The sequence below is a fragment of the Scleropages formosus genome, chromosome 13, assembly GCF_900964775.1.
Source record: "Scleropages formosus chromosome 13, fSclFor1.1, whole genome shotgun sequence".
NCBI lineage: Eukaryota > Metazoa > Chordata > Actinopteri > Osteoglossiformes > Osteoglossidae > Scleropages > Scleropages formosus.
Window position 1 is genome coordinate 19,112,316 of NC_041818.1, and position 15,279 is coordinate 19,127,594.

The 15,279-nt window shown below is 41.7% G+C and overlaps 1 protein-coding gene across 1 annotated transcript; it reads right to left on the bottom strand.

Moving 5' to 3' along the window:
• Positions 1-1,634: 1,634 nt before the first annotated feature.
• On the bottom strand, positions 1,635-12,465 carry ttc1 (tetratricopeptide repeat domain 1). Its single transcript, XM_018756307.2, has 8 exons — positions 12,425-12,465; positions 10,724-11,235; positions 10,440-10,500; positions 10,132-10,244; positions 9,735-9,771; positions 7,697-7,845; positions 5,689-5,743; positions 1,635-2,249 (listed from the first exon to the last, which is right to left on the bottom strand). The coding sequence occupies exons 2-8, from the start codon at positions 11,225-11,227 to the stop codon at positions 2,110-2,112; spliced, it is 1,059 nt and encodes a 352-aa protein (XP_018611823.1). The 5' UTR covers positions 11,228-11,235; positions 12,425-12,465; the 3' UTR covers positions 1,635-2,109.
• Positions 12,466-15,279: the final 2,814 nt, after the last annotated feature.

A 15,279-nucleotide genomic window follows, 5' to 3' on the forward strand; every position in this document is an offset into this window, starting at 1 on the left:
AAAAAGTGTAATTTATTAAAATAAAGTTACAAATATGTAATTTTGCATGCTTTTTGCTTTAACTATAGCCACACAGGTCAAGGAGAAAGAGGAAAAAAAAAAATCTAACCGCCATTTTTGAGCTTCTATTAATGCAACCCTGAAAGAGTCGTAAGAGCGCCCCAGTAATGCCGTTTAAATGTCTAGAAAACCCTTACAGACGCTGACTAAATGCAGGAAGACACGAACTCGGTGTCTCAAGACGCTCTTGATTCCATACAACCCTGCAGCTCTGTTTAGCACGCATCACCACATTCTGTGTAACACCAGCAACAGTGCACTGTGGGGCACCACGGCCGTGAGCTATATACTGTTTCCAAAGTAACAGGAGGGTGACCCTATCTAGCCATACATGTACAAAGGCTGAAAAAAGCAACTCTTGCCAACACGCAAGTACACATACAAACGTTGTCATTTATCAAGAAGTCCCAGTGGCTGCAGCGCAACGACATACGATGCTGGCCTGGTACAAGCTGAGCTGGACCCCGTGCCTTCTGGGAGGGAGGAGACTGCAGTGAGAGTCACAAGGACACGGAAACAAGGACACAAGCCAAGAACTGCAGCTGTGTCTGGTACATAACGGCATGTTTCAGAACAACTGGAGCACTTTTGTTGGCTAATCCAACGACAGCTCGTTAGCTTGTTAGTTCTTGTAGCCTCGCTATCTTTGTATTTTACAACCACTTTGGAAACAAAACATTTCTTTTTTTGCCTTTGTTTGTCATTAGTACATGCACAATGGGGGGGTTAGGGTTGCACCTACTGGGGGGAGCATATGGTGATACCAATGCTTCACTGAGAGGTAAGGGCCTTGCAGGAGCTTATGGTACACTGTGCACCGCAATGCAAATGAGTATTCACACCATGAATAACCCCAAAACCAGAATACACCCCAAAGACACTTCACAGGCAGTACAAAGCGAACCCCAGCTTAAAACTATCCAATTCAAAACAGGTAGTAACTAATGTACTGGTTAGAGTAGCTGCCTTGGATTTGAAAGACCAGGTTTAATTCTTCAACTGTGTGCCTCTGATCACGGTACTTATCCTAAATCGATACAGTAAAAATTATTCCACTGTCTAAACAGGTCAATAAATGTAAATATCCTCGTAAGTTGCTTTGCAGAAAAGCATCAGCAAAATGTATTAACTGCCTTTACTTAACATTGTGTACTGGATATATACAAGGAAAATTCTGCTAACATGAAAATAATGAAAACAATTTGCTGGTAAGAATGTGTGATTCAGCACACTCAAGCTCACAGTCAAAATTTATATTTACCTGGGCTCTGTTTGCCTAAAGACAACTGGCACATGCTTCCCAGCAACTTTGTGTACACAGCAACTAGTACTAGCAGCTACCTGTCCAAATAAGTCTCCCAAAGCTACTGAGACTGCCAAACCTTTTCCAGTTTTATGGAATATTTCCCTAAGCTACATACTGTACAAGTAAAATTGCTCAGAATTTTTTTTATATAGGATTAACACTGCAAGACAAACCTGTATGGGAAAAAAAATGAATGAACAGTGATTAATCTAACACTTTAATCTGAGCATTTAATTACAGAGGAAGGATATAAACATTGAGTGCTAAATTTGAGTTTAAATGCATCCTAAAATGTCCTTGTCAAAATCTTTACAGAAATTTCAGCGCATTTATATTTATGCTGAAAACTAGTTTTACCTCTCAGCCTGAACCTCCATTTTTCATACTCTAAATCATATCATCACAATTTTTCTCATTTTTGTTGTTTATTGTACAGCAGCATATTTACACATTACAACAGAATGCAGGCATGATGACATGAAGCAGAAATGTGAAACTCCAGTTGTGTAAGTTTCCTTATGTGCTTTTCACTAAAAGCCTCTTGAGTTTTTATATGGTGAAGGTACTGATTGCCCAAGCCAGATGGTGGACCCTGTGGCCCCCAAGGGCTGGGACTGCTCAGCCCTGCTTACCGTTGCAGAGCAGAACACTGGCAGGAGAAGTATTCTTTAGTGAGAGTCTCTGGTCGTGCTGAATGGAAATTAGATGAGGGGGATGGGGCTACTGAGAGGCCACATCCTGGGTTATCTGTTGTTGTTGTTGGTGGCATTCTGGACAAAATTAATGGAATATGATCCGCTGTTAGGGTCCTGTGTGACCTGGAAGTTGTTGGTGGAGAGGCCAAATGGTCGCAGAAACATGTTGCCTAAATCCTTTAGTTTTCCTGCATGAAAAACAGAGACACATGAAGAAACTCCAACAAGAGGTTTCAAGAGCCAAAGCACTGATGAATTATGAAAAAACAAGGATAAACAAAGTCTGCATAAATTTCAGACAAGACTACAGTATGAACCATTCATTTAATGGCCTGATTTCACTAAATGTAGTTGAACATGATCATTATTTCAAATGACCCTGGATTACTTTTTAATGACCAGACCAAAAAAAGCACCAATTTTCTAAAGGTCTACAGAATAGAATGTGCAATAAAAGAAGCACAACTGTGTTTTTTTTTTTTTTTTATATAAACAACACAGTAACATCCAAGAACCCTGATCAGAAAACAGAGTTACATATACGTGTGAGCCAGTAAGCGCACTGAGACTCCAATTAGCACATTTAAGATGTGAAAGAGATGAGCTCAAGTGAGACGGCAGGAGCAGCAGCCTCCCTTTGCTAGGATACATGTACTAGAATTCCAGCAAAGCTTTTATAGAGCTTCCAAAGGTGTTCTCAGATTACACAAAGCAGCTCAATTTTACAGGTGGATAAAACTCCTGTTTTATGGGGAAAATGATTCAAGGGTTAAAAAAAAAAAAAAAAAAAATCACAGAATGCTGAAGGACTAGCTTCAGTTTAAGGACCATGTAACAGCGCTCCAACAAAACTCTTTGTCACTAATAATGCAAAGCTATGCTTTTTTCCCCAAACAGACATCAACTGTACATCTGCTTCTCATAGCTATCTGAGACATAATTAGCACAGCCTGTGCAAAGACTTTTTCCCTCCATTGCGCTCCACGCTTAAGCTGCAGTCAAATCGATAGGAAATGTTGCTAAGCAGCTGCAGCTCCCTCCCATCACATGGTAATTTCCAGTTGCACTCGATCCTGTCGGTCAATGTATGAGTTTGACAAGAAACCAGATGGAAGCAGCCTGCTGCCCCATCACTAATACTGACTAATCATATAAAAAGTGATATCAAATTTGCTAAATTCCTCAAGCCCCTTTGTCTATCCATGAAGCTGATCACCATCTCCTGGCACACCATTCTGAACCTAGAGCTAAAAAGAGCACAAGGATGATGAGTGGAAATGATCTTGTAGCAAAAACCAAGCAGACTTTGAAGAGGGGGAGTGATGTCATGAGCAACCAATGCACTTGAATCATTACCAGGGTAAAAACCAGGGTTATCTTTGACCAACTTCAGGTTGCAGGTTCAAATCAAAAAGGCACTGCTACATTTACATTTATTTATTTGGCTGATGCTTTTTTCCATAGCAACTTAAAATGTTAAAGTACAGGTGGTCCCCGGTTACGTTCTGCGAGACCCATCAAAAGTCAACAAGGTTCAAGCCCTGCTTGGGGTGCCTTGCGATGGACTGGCATCCTGTCCGGGGTGTGTTCCCTACCTCTCCAGTCTTGTGCCCGGAGTTGCCGGGTTAGGCTCCAGTTCGCCACGACCCCGCTTGGGATGAGTGGTTTCAGACTCTGTGTGTATCTGAAAAGCTGCTTAATACACCTAGTTATGCTTGCTGAAGTAAATGAACTATTTTAATCTACTGTAGGTTTTGCAGATTGAGAAGACTGATGGAGGCAAGATGACCAATGAAAAATGCTGCATTGGCACTATACTCATTTTACACATTGGTTTTCACTGTTCGTTAAACCTTCCCTCACCACCCCCATCCTCTTTCTTCCCTTGCTGGCACACTCCATTATTTATGAAGTTCATCAGCCGTCAAACCATAAATGTGTAAAGTCACTGAGGAAAGCAGCAGCTGGAACCGTGTAACCGCAGCTCAGTCACATTTGGCATCTAGTTTAGGCCCTGCTTTTGGAGCAAGGAGGTCCTTTGTCAGCTGTGTTCAATAGTTTCATCCTTTGTCACCCGATCCCTCATGACATCACCACTCACCAGTCCAAACAACTGAGCTCATTGCAGGGAATGGGGGTGGTGCAGAGTAAGCTACCATCACTTTCTGCTACATTTCACCAATAAGCATACTGACTGATTTATATTTCTTTTGTATTACTTTTAGTGGAGGAATTTAAAGTACGTACCTTGCTCAAGTGCATTACAACAGGAGATGATTCTCTTACCTGGACCTTAAGGAGCCCACTAGTCTCATTTAAAAAATATGGACACTAAGAATTTAGGGCAAAAGAGATGACTAAGCCAGTCAAGTTGAAGACATTAATTACAATGTTTTGAAACTCACGGAAAAGTATATTTTTGTCAGTGTGTTGACATTCTTATTCCTTTTCAAATGCAAACAAATTCCTTCAAGAACATAATTACAGGATTTGAGCTAATGTGGGTGACATTTATTGAGGTGTCTGAAGAGCAGGTGTAAATGTAATGCAAATCTGAGGGTAAATGTCAATGCATCACTGGCTTTTTAGCTTCTGGCCCACATCAGCCAGGGAGAGAGTGAGGACTGGAGACCTGTCCTTCTCTTGAATCACCACTGTGGTGAGTCAGCTATTCACAGTGGCTGGAGAAACAGACTCAGTCCTGCAAAGGATTCTCCACCCTGCAGGACAGTTGGATGCTATTCATCACTTTGGACAGCAGGGAAAATGTGGGTCAGACTGCTGCGAGGAATAATGATGATGATGGGGCTTAAGTGGACAGAGCTTGAGAACAGGGTGTGACTTGGGGAGACAGCATTAGGCTAGTGGTGTACAGACATACAACCCTGGACTGTTCAGGTTACTGAGTACTGTGCTCCTATGTCTCAGGACTGAGGAAACTATGTGTCATAAAGAACGAAGTCCCAGCTTTAATATTACGCTATATATAATAGTCTTTATATAGAACCAGTCAAAAGTTTCAGTACACTTGACAAGTCAGCTTCCTGCTTTGCTTCCCAGCTCTTCTGCAGCAGTTCCCCATGATGTAAGGCACTTGTGGATTAGTTTGTTTTCACTGTTCTGTCCAATTTGTCCCACACAAGTGTTGTCTAGGTGTACTCAACCTTTTGACTAGTAATTTGGATAGAACTTTTTAAGGTCACAAAATACATCTGAAGAGTACTAAAGCAGGGTCCCTCTTGGGAGCTGAACCAGCTATTCTAACATTATATGTCCATGTCTTTAAACCATCATACTACCAGCTGCCACTGGGTCTACATTTTCTGTCTGTTTAACAGCAACAGGAAATTCACAAAACGGGCCAGAAAGGATATTGCGTACAAGACAGAAGCCAGAGACAGGTGGAAAAAAAAAAGCTTGCCGATGGAGACGTAAGGATATAAGGATGCCAGTCTATTGAGAATGTGTACTGCACTATTTAAGATTTCTTTGGGGACTTGCAGGTACAGTCTAGAGCATGTGGATCTGATCTGCAATGTCACATGAGGACTCAGCACCAGGAATGACAGCATAGTAATGCAAGTAATGAAAACAATGATTTAAAAAATAAAACAAAAAACCACATACCTAACATCTCCTCCTTCAGCTTTTCGTTCCGCTCCTGGATCTGCTGGGGGAGGCGCTGTGAGGAGGGGAGAAGAATAAATCAGATGTGTGGAATTGTTAGAAGTGGCCGGGCCTTGAAGCAGAGGCCGACGGCATGTAACTGAGTATTTAATGACTTGTCTCCTGTCTGCTGTGGCAGCCTTTCCAACTCATGCAGGTCGAGGCCACCTGACCCCTTTTCTCACATGCTCTCCCTCTCCAGTGGGATATAAGGCAATTCTCCTTCACAAGAAAATGATACTCTCACTTTCACCCACCCCAGGTTTTTCTTGTTCGTTTTTTATTCTCTAGTTTTCCCTCTCTCCGTTTCTTCCCTTTCACAGCTTGAAAAGAGAATTTCAAGGACAGGGGTTCGTGCAGCGCCCAGGTTGTCTTGACAACATCAGAGCTCATCTACACACAAGATATTTTTTGCATGCTATCTGTAACCTATGGACCAAGGTAGCACACTAAATAAAAGAATGCATAAGTAAATATCCACCAAAGACTTGCATATACCTTGACTTAAAAACAACAAATCAAATAAACATGCAGAGCATGAAAAAGAATTATTGCCACGTTCATGAGATAGTTTCAAAAGCTTGGTAACAATGCCAGATAAGCATGGAGTGCTTTGCTATAATGACAAGAACAGGTCAGTTTTTTTTATCCATCAGTGTAAGATCTGATCCACTGTGCATTTGAAGCAGTCATATAATTTCTGAGCTTCAGCAGTTGCTTCATTCAGCAAAGAAATCATTTGAAATCTGCTTGAGGAAGCTGCCAAATGGATCAGTGCCTGGAATTCTAGTTCTCTTCCTGCATCATTCACACTTATGCCCTGCTACAGCTGCTCAAAGGCAGTTGTACTATTTGCATTCTACCACCTAGTTTACAACAAACACTAGAACCAATTTATGAGGTTCTTGTTACCCTCCCCCTTTAACTGGAGCAATTCCAGAGCATCTGTGTTGAAATTGCCAGCTTTGCATGCACACCCTGGTGGAAGCATCTCTAAACCTGTTTGCACACAGAACCAACACTAGTTAAATATAAAAGGGATTGAGTAAAAATAACCCCCTAAGAACTGTGCTGGTGGTGAGGCCATTCAATGGTTTGTAATTTTGCCAGATACACAATGACAGACAATGACATGGCTGTTAGAATGTGGATGTACTTAACCCTCCATATTCCTAACTGAGAACTGACTATACAACTCAGTATTGAAGAACACTACAAAGCAAAATACTACAAGAAATAAACAAACCTACTACATAGCTCCCTAAGGGAAACTCATTAATGCATCTCTCCTGTTCACAGAAAGAAAAAAAAAAACCTAAGCCTGTCACTGACATTTAAGCAGCTGTTTCTTGGGAGTAGGGAAAAAAATAAGAGAGAGCTTTACAATTTAATGGAGATGATGGGTTTGTTTTCAGACATCACATCAAAGGGGGAGAGGAGCAAAACATCATACAACCCTCACCATGTTCCTGCACATTCTGTGCTAAACAGGAAGGAATGGTCTTGCATAACCCACTCCCCACGCAGTTATACAAATGAAAGCTCTCTCAACAACACAGCACAGCAATCAGAGTTGGCGGAGCAAAAACACTTGCATCCACAGCCGGAGACATGGTTTTCACCCTAGAAGGAAAAGATTTAATCTCAAAGAGGATTTGGTGAATTCATCACTGTGTGGTACTGCGCACAGCTGAATATATCCAATGTAATTCAGAGTAGGTGCTTGGTATATAGGTTGAGGTATTCAGTGGATGGCCATTGGCTTTCTAACAGGAATGGGTGTTAAACTGCTATTTTGCATGTGCCTGCCACTGTAATTTGCTATGTCCATCGCTCTGAGTATAATACTATGTTCTTTAGCTGTACATTAGGACCCATGGCCAGCACGACCTGCAGGCTCAAAGAAACACCTGCTGCAGGGTAGCAAATTGATGTCAGGCATAGATGTATCTGGGTGGTTGACACTGACCATGCAGGCCTCCCTGGCCTGCTGGACACTGGGGTCCTTCTCCATCACCAGCTGATAGTCCTCTAGTGCTTCATCCAGCTTGTCAGTCTTCTCATAGAGTTCAGCCCTTCTCAGGATGGCACGTATGTAGTCAGGGTTCAGTTCGATGGCTGGGGAACAAAGAGGCATCCAAATGGCATTTCTACAACCTCATTCACCATGCAGACATTTTGAGAGTTTTGTGAAACAAATGCCTTTTTTATTACCAAAATTAATACATTTCTGTATTGATTATAGTATAACACACATTTGGAAAAAAAAGACCTGATAAATGTGATAAATTACGTGCAGTAAAATACACACTGGTCAGCAATATGCGTGCCAATTGTCACATGAGGCAAACTGAGGAAGCAGTGGAAATGAGGAAAACTGTGTCAGGATGTTGGCGCTCCTCGGCAATGATCCCAAATGAAAATTTTCAATTTATGTACTCATTACCTCCTCACCACGGGAAGACGCAGAGAAAGGTCATGTTCTCTGCGCTGAAATCCCTCTCTCTAATCGACATCTCTGACATTCGGCACTCTAACCAAAGCACCACGTGCCCTCTTGACCCCATTCCTTCTCCTCTTTTACAGACTATTTGTCTGCAGCTTATCCCTTTTATTTAATCTATATGTAGTTTCTAACTATCCTCTGGCTGCTTCCCATCTGCCTTCAAACTGCATGTCTCACTATTGTTAAAGAACATCCCATGATTAAAGACCAGTCTCCTGCTTTCATTTCCTTTTCGAAATAGCTGAATGAATCTTATAATATCAAGTTATCTGCATTCCTTGCCTAGAATGATCTTCTCAATGGACACCATTTTGGATTCAGCATTAGTCATTCTATTGAGACTGCCCCCTCTGCAATGTCAGAAGTTCTTCTGCTAGAGTCTGCTACAGCTGCCACCTGATTGTCACTTCTCATTCGTCCTGAAGTCTCTGAAACACCTTCCAACATCAACCACCAGATCTCCCTTTATCTCACTAGAACAGCTTGGGATCACTAATATGCTTTTACTCTTACCTATCAGGAAAATGTTTCCAACTGATTCAGCTTTCTGTCTCTCAGTCTCTCTCAAAAGAAGCTCCACATGGCTGGACCTCCTTACTTTTCTCCAACTATACTGCTCTCATTGGCTTAATCGTTTACATTTATTCATTTAGCCGATGCTTTTCGCCAAAGTAACTTACAATTAGCTACCCATTTATACAGCTGGGTAATTTCACTGGAGCAATTTAGTTTCAGTACCTTGCTCAAGGGTACTACAGCCAGGGATGGGGATTAAACCTGTGAACTTTGGCTCTAAAAGCAGCAGTGCTAACCACTACGCTACCAGCTGTCCCCAACCATTGCTTCTCTTCACCTCTCATATCACTGCTATGGAAACATTACCCTCAGATATATCCTCCTGAATTGCAACATGCCTTGTTAACACCTCCATATGGACAACTGACCACCATCTACAACTTAGCCCCTCTAACACTGAGGGCATCAATCCCCCCCCAGTTATTGTCAGTGTGTGGTTTGATGTGACTCTAATTTTTTTTTTTTTTTTTTAAACAAGACACTAAAGACCTCCAATTCTGGTTCCATCAACCCAGATGAAGAGCTGAGATGTGGACTACGTTCAGATATTCCCCAAAACTGTGATGTGTTGGTTGTGTAGAAAAGCTGCCATATTTCACACAGATTTTTTTTAATCATCATCTATATTAGTCGCAATAGTAAGACCAGAGTTTGAATAAAGAAAAATAAATCTGCTCATATGATTTTATCAAGGAACTTTTTTTTTTTTTTTTTAAAAATGGCAATTTTCATGCTAAATTTGCCATAGCTGTTGGAGGACTGCAAATTTTGTTGGTGACCTGAGGAATAATAATAATAAAAAAAATCTGGTTTTCTCGTAAAAAGGTTTGTTTCCAGACAAAATAGCTGGTTTCATTTTGATGCAGAGCTGATCCAACATTTCACCACAAGGAGATGGCAGAGCAAAGTTACTTAATCTACTTACCTTTAGTGCAGTCAGCAATTGCATTTTCTTTCTTATCCTGAAAGAGCAGAAAAAGACATGGAGTGGCCATTGCTACCTTAGTGCCATACAAGGGCAAAAGAATTGAGTCGCATGCTGCTAAAGGGTGTCATAGGGTATTGTACTGTATACTGCTACTGTTGGAAATGTTTGGGACTTGATATGTAGCACACAGAACTGATACATAAAACCTAATTACTCCTGATTTAAATATTTATGGGCCTTTCTGAAGATGTTTATTTTTACTTCAATCCTCCTTCATTAGGGTTAATGTTTTAATGGTCCACAAACAACAGAAGGTTATAGCAACAGATTTTAAAAAAAAAAAAAACAGAAAAACCCGACAAACAGCACTTGAGATACAAGGTTAAATATTCACCATATGGAGGCGAGCAGCTGCACGGTTGGAGAAAAGGATCGATCTCTCTTTGGTGTAACACACGGGACATGCTCTCAGTGCAGCTGTATATGACTCCTCTGCCTCTGAGTGCTCTGCGTACAGGAGTGGATTAAACGTGAGGCACAGTGAGCCACGTCAATTTCATCCACAGACAGACTACCACAAAATTCAGCTTCACACACAAACGCAATAGACAGACAAATTCATAGAGACACACACTACTACTTCATGTACAAGAAAACCAGACACATGTCAACACATGAACTCTGCCAGCAAACATGGCCTACCTCCTTTCTTGAACTGTCCATTCCCGATCTCCTTCAGTTTTAGGCTCTCCACTTTTCTGCTCTGAAGAACAAATCCAAAGCTCAGTGTACACTGTTTTTATTATTGTAACAGCTGGTTTTTATAACATTTTCAGTCCTGTTTTTGAAAACATGTGGGGAGTACTTATCAGGTTTTTCCACATTCACACTTTGTTATAATTTTCCCCTCGAGACAGCTATAGCACAAAACACAATGGCCAATTGCAATCAATGATTATAAGTAAGGAAAACATAATCTTGCTGACCTCCTTCTCCTCCTGGCTCAGGTCTTTCTCCAGGTCACGCAGGTACTCGTCATCAAATTCAAGGGCCACCTCCTCCTTAAGCTCAAGGTCTTCTTTGTCATCTTTGGCCAAAACCTCCTGTTTGTCCTCAGGGCATTCGACCCAGCTGTCCGGCTCTTCCTCCCCCTCTCTGACCACGTGGTCCCCTTGATCTTTTTCTTCCTCTCTCGTATCCTCGCCTGTCCCCCTCAAGAGCTCAGGTTCCTGTCCTCCATATACACCCTGTCGCCTTTCCTTGCACTCCCTCCTGCTGGGTTCCCTGTCCTCCTCTGTTCGCTCTCCATGGCCCTCCATTGTCTCCTGACAGTCAAAGAAGTCCTCTTCCTGCTCTGTGTCCCCGGCGGCTGCAGATCGGACGCCACGTGGCCCTGTGTCAGGATGTTGGCGCTCCTCACGAAGTACCAGGGTGTCATCGAGCGCCTCAGAAAGCACCCCCACGTCCCTGCCTCCAACGGCAGACTCCATTGGGAACGCTTTGTACGCAAGGCCAAACACAAGCATAGTGCATTCATCAACATAAAGTAACTGAAATGGAAAAAATTAACCAGCTGCTTCTTCTCTGAAAGCCTAAAGCATGTTTAAACGTAAATGAATAAATAAATGTTGCGCCTTAAGTTATTCCCCTTCCCGTTACATTAAAAATCACAATACTAAAGCTAAAATTCCCTTATATCAGCAGAGGGATATAAGAAATTATGGATACAGACCTATATCACTGTGATAATACACCACTATATATTATTACATCAAATGTATTACCTTTTATTCTGTATCAGCTGTGTATTATTATATTATTACAGGATTTTATGTTATACATAATTTTAAAGCGTGCACTTCAGCACTACTTATTTGTTTCATTAACTAAAACTTTTAATTAATTATTAATTATTATTAAAGCGTTTTGTTTCCTTTTTTTAAGTAAAGGAAACAGAACGCTTTATAAAATAATTTGGAAGTTCTCCTCACCAATGCATAACATTCGATTCGTTCGCTAAGTATAACATAACAGTAATTCATCGTGTTCAAGTTTGCCAACGCCGGAAAACTGGCGATAAATGTTCCCTTTCAAAAATAATAGTTAATACGAGTGTGTCGTTCATTAAATAATGCGAAGAAGATCTCGTCATTTTAAAGAACTGCTCAGTGAGGTACGTACGTCTCGAGAGCACGTCCTCGCGTGGCGCGAGATCCTCGAAGCACGTGCCTCGGCGCCCCTAAATAGCCTAGAAATGCTTGAGATCAGGAGCACTGTTTTAAATTTTTATTTTTATTACATTAATTAACTCGGAAGTCTTTTAACCACGACCAGATTGGTTGTTATTGGTTCATGTTACATTTCGATGCTTGACATTATGTTCTTTTAACTAACAATATAATGTTCACCTACTCCTTGAGCTCCAAGCAAGTTATCTTCTGGCAAAATGTTTAACTAGTCACGTAATTTAAGAATATTCAGTGTGTCATCGGGAAGACTAGTACTAGCGGTAAGCTAACAAAACCTATGAGGAGCCTGTCTTTAAAATGAATTATATTAGCCTAGAATTATATGAGTGGAAATGGCTGTAAATTTGAGGTAGAAATACACGAAATACTATGTATAAAACAAACTGCTGGAAAAAATAAAACATTTAAAACACACCGGACTTGCTCAGTCATTCCTACCTGAATACGCAGTCCTTCTCCCAAATATCACTTCCGCTTTGTTAGCCAATGGGAAAGCGGCGTGCAAAGGCCCTGTCACAAAGGATGAAGGGATTTGGAGTCAAATCCGACAACATAGTTTGTGATTAAAAAAATACTTTTAAAATCGCCGAGAGATTATGAACACTTTCAAATTAAATGTAACGCAGAAGCACAGTGGGGAAAGTAATATTCACAAAGGTTGAATTATGAAATATATACATTTGTTGCACTTTCCTTATTTTTTATGGTAGTGTTCACATTCCACAATCATTCAATTGAGTTGAAAAAATTTAAACACAATTATGAATGATGCTGTTGCCCTGTTTGTTGAAATACGTGTCATGTCATGTCATTGTCTGAACCGCTTGTCCTACACAGGGTCACGGGGAGCCAGAGCCTAACCTGGCAACACAGGGCGTAAGGCCAGAGGGGGAGGGGACACACCCAGGACGGGACGCCAGTCCGTCGCAGGGCACCCCAAGCGGGATCCAAACCCCAAACCCACCGAAGAGCAGGACCAGGACCAACCCACTGCGCCACCGCACCCCCCTGTTGTTGAAATACTTGCCATTGTTATTTGTATTATTTATTAATTTGGCTAACGGTGTTGTCCAAAAAGGCTGACAGTGTATGCTAAACTACTAACAATTATTTACTGGTTTATACTGCTGGGTAATTTATACTGTTTACTCAATTTTGAGTAAGGACCTTGATCTAGGGTTCTGGAGCAGAAGCAGGGATTTCAACCTGGGTCTTTCAATTGCAAGGCAATGGCTGTAACCATTACGCCACCCGCTGTTCAATGAAACTTAAAACCTAAAATATAAAATAAGAGATTCGTTTTGGAATACGAGTCCAGTCCCAGATCCTACTTTCCCTGCTCATTCCCCATAAAGGGCTGCAGATGATGCATCTGCAGCCCTTTATGGGGGATGACTACAAAGACATCACAGTCCAAAGACATGCTGGTCGGGTTCACCCCATAGTGTGTGACTGACAGAGAGAGTGTGTTCCACTGATGTATGGATGAGTGACCCAGTGTAAGTAGTGTATCTAGCAGTGTAAGTCACCGCGGTGAATAAGGTGTGTGGGCTGATAACACTACACAGAGTTCACTGAAAGTCACTTTGGAGAAAAGCATCTGCTAAATAAGTAAATGTAATGTAAATGTAATGTACTGGCATCACTTCAGACCTGACAACGGGGTAGAGGTGCTGAAAGCTGTCACCTCCCCGCACAACTCATATGAACGCGCCACCTGGCGTCCTAACGTGGGATTAACATGCTGGGTATTCAATTTTTATTTCTCTTCCTAATTCAGATGATGCAGAATATTGCACTACTAATAATACATAATAACATTGCTGTTTTGCAAGATTTTACTAATGCTGAAGCAAACGAAGACACAAATGAAGCTGTGTCAGTAATAATGCAGACGGTGGAAGAAAAGCCCTATAGGTGGGTGATGAATGCAGAGTTTCGTTCTTCTGAAACCCCTCACAAGGGTGTGGCATGTTATTTCCAGAGCAGAAAATCAGTGTCTTTTTCACACAAAGCAAGAACGCTGACTGAGGAAGCGTTTGTTAAAGCACAAGTGGTATCTTCCTGTATCTGACTTCCATGAGCCCCATGGGTGACAAAGGAGGGCAGAGCAGAATGCCGGGTGCTCAGCCCCCTGATGCACATTTAGGTCTTTCAGATCCTCGGTTGACACCAACAGAAGGCAGGAAAAAGGACTAGTTTTAGGATGGCCTTCTTGTCTTTAGGATTCGCAGGCTAAGGTAATTGCAACGAAACCGGGCAGATAATCGTGTTGCAGCTGAGCTTGGAGCTGGAGGCACCGTGCAGAAGGTGATATCCAAGATGATGTGATCTGTGGTGGCCTGTCATTTCACAGTTGGCTTACTGGCATCTGCTGTACTGCTCAAGGGCAGGGACAAAGGCATGGGGAAGTATCTGTGAATGGTGAAGGAAATAGGGGTACAAACAGCACTGAGCTAAGCAATCAGTTATATGAAAAAAAGATATTTATCATGGAAACATCAGTTTGTTCATTTTTGGACCACCTCTGAGGCATGAACCTTATGTTAATATTGTCAACCCTCTGTAGCACACCAGGTGATGCCACGTTCATAGTGACCAGACAGGGAGAAATTATGGGTGGCTTTGGGGGACTTTTTATTATTCCTTCCTTTATTCTTCCTTTTCCCAGCCCACTATAACACAGGCAATAATAACAAAGAAATCCAGAATCTTAAGAGATGGACAAGACAAGCATGCAGCAACAAACTGTAGCCCACACACCAGCGCCATCCACCTCAACCCCTCTCTTCTCTCACCTCAACCCCTCTCTTCTCTCACCCCACAGGATACCAGGCTGAGGCTTTTTATAGAGTTCTTTATTAGAGGATCGGGTACACCTGGTGCTTTCTATCTGCTTGACAAGATCCTTCCAGGTACAGCCGTCCATCTTGATGAGGTGAGGCCGTGCCGGAGCTTGAAACACACTCTCAATATAATATTCCAGTTTATGACCGCAGTAACATAGACCGCTCACTGCTTATTTGTAAGATGTGGCAAAGTCATTATGTCACAATCATTATGTATGACATTTCTGTAATAAGGCTTGTTTAAGGGAACTGACCTGTGACCAAAAAAGCTGCAAACTCAAGTGTCGAGAAGAAATCTTCTCCTGGACCCCAGAGACAGTTTGATGTCAGTTGTGAAATATCTAGTATATAAATATCTAATATAAATATCTAGTAGAAAAAAGGGCAATAAACCATAAGAACTATAACAATTGTAAGCTCTGTTAAGCCTCCCTGGATGAAACT

Bases quoted from the DNA above. Each gene is read 5' to 3' on its own strand.
- ttc1 (XM_018756307.2), bottom strand. From the start codon at position 11,227: ATGGAGTCTGCCGTTGGAGGCAGGGACGTGGGGGTGCTTTCTGAGGCG. The intron at 9,772-10,131 runs GTGAATATTTAA...CTGCTCTTTCAG, and splicing joins CAGCTGCTCGCCTCCATATG to GATAAGAAAGAAAATGCAAT. The intron at 2,250-5,688 runs GTATGTGGTTTT...TTTTTCATGCAG, and splicing joins GCTGAAGGAGGAGATGTTAG to GAAAACTAAAGGATTTAGGC.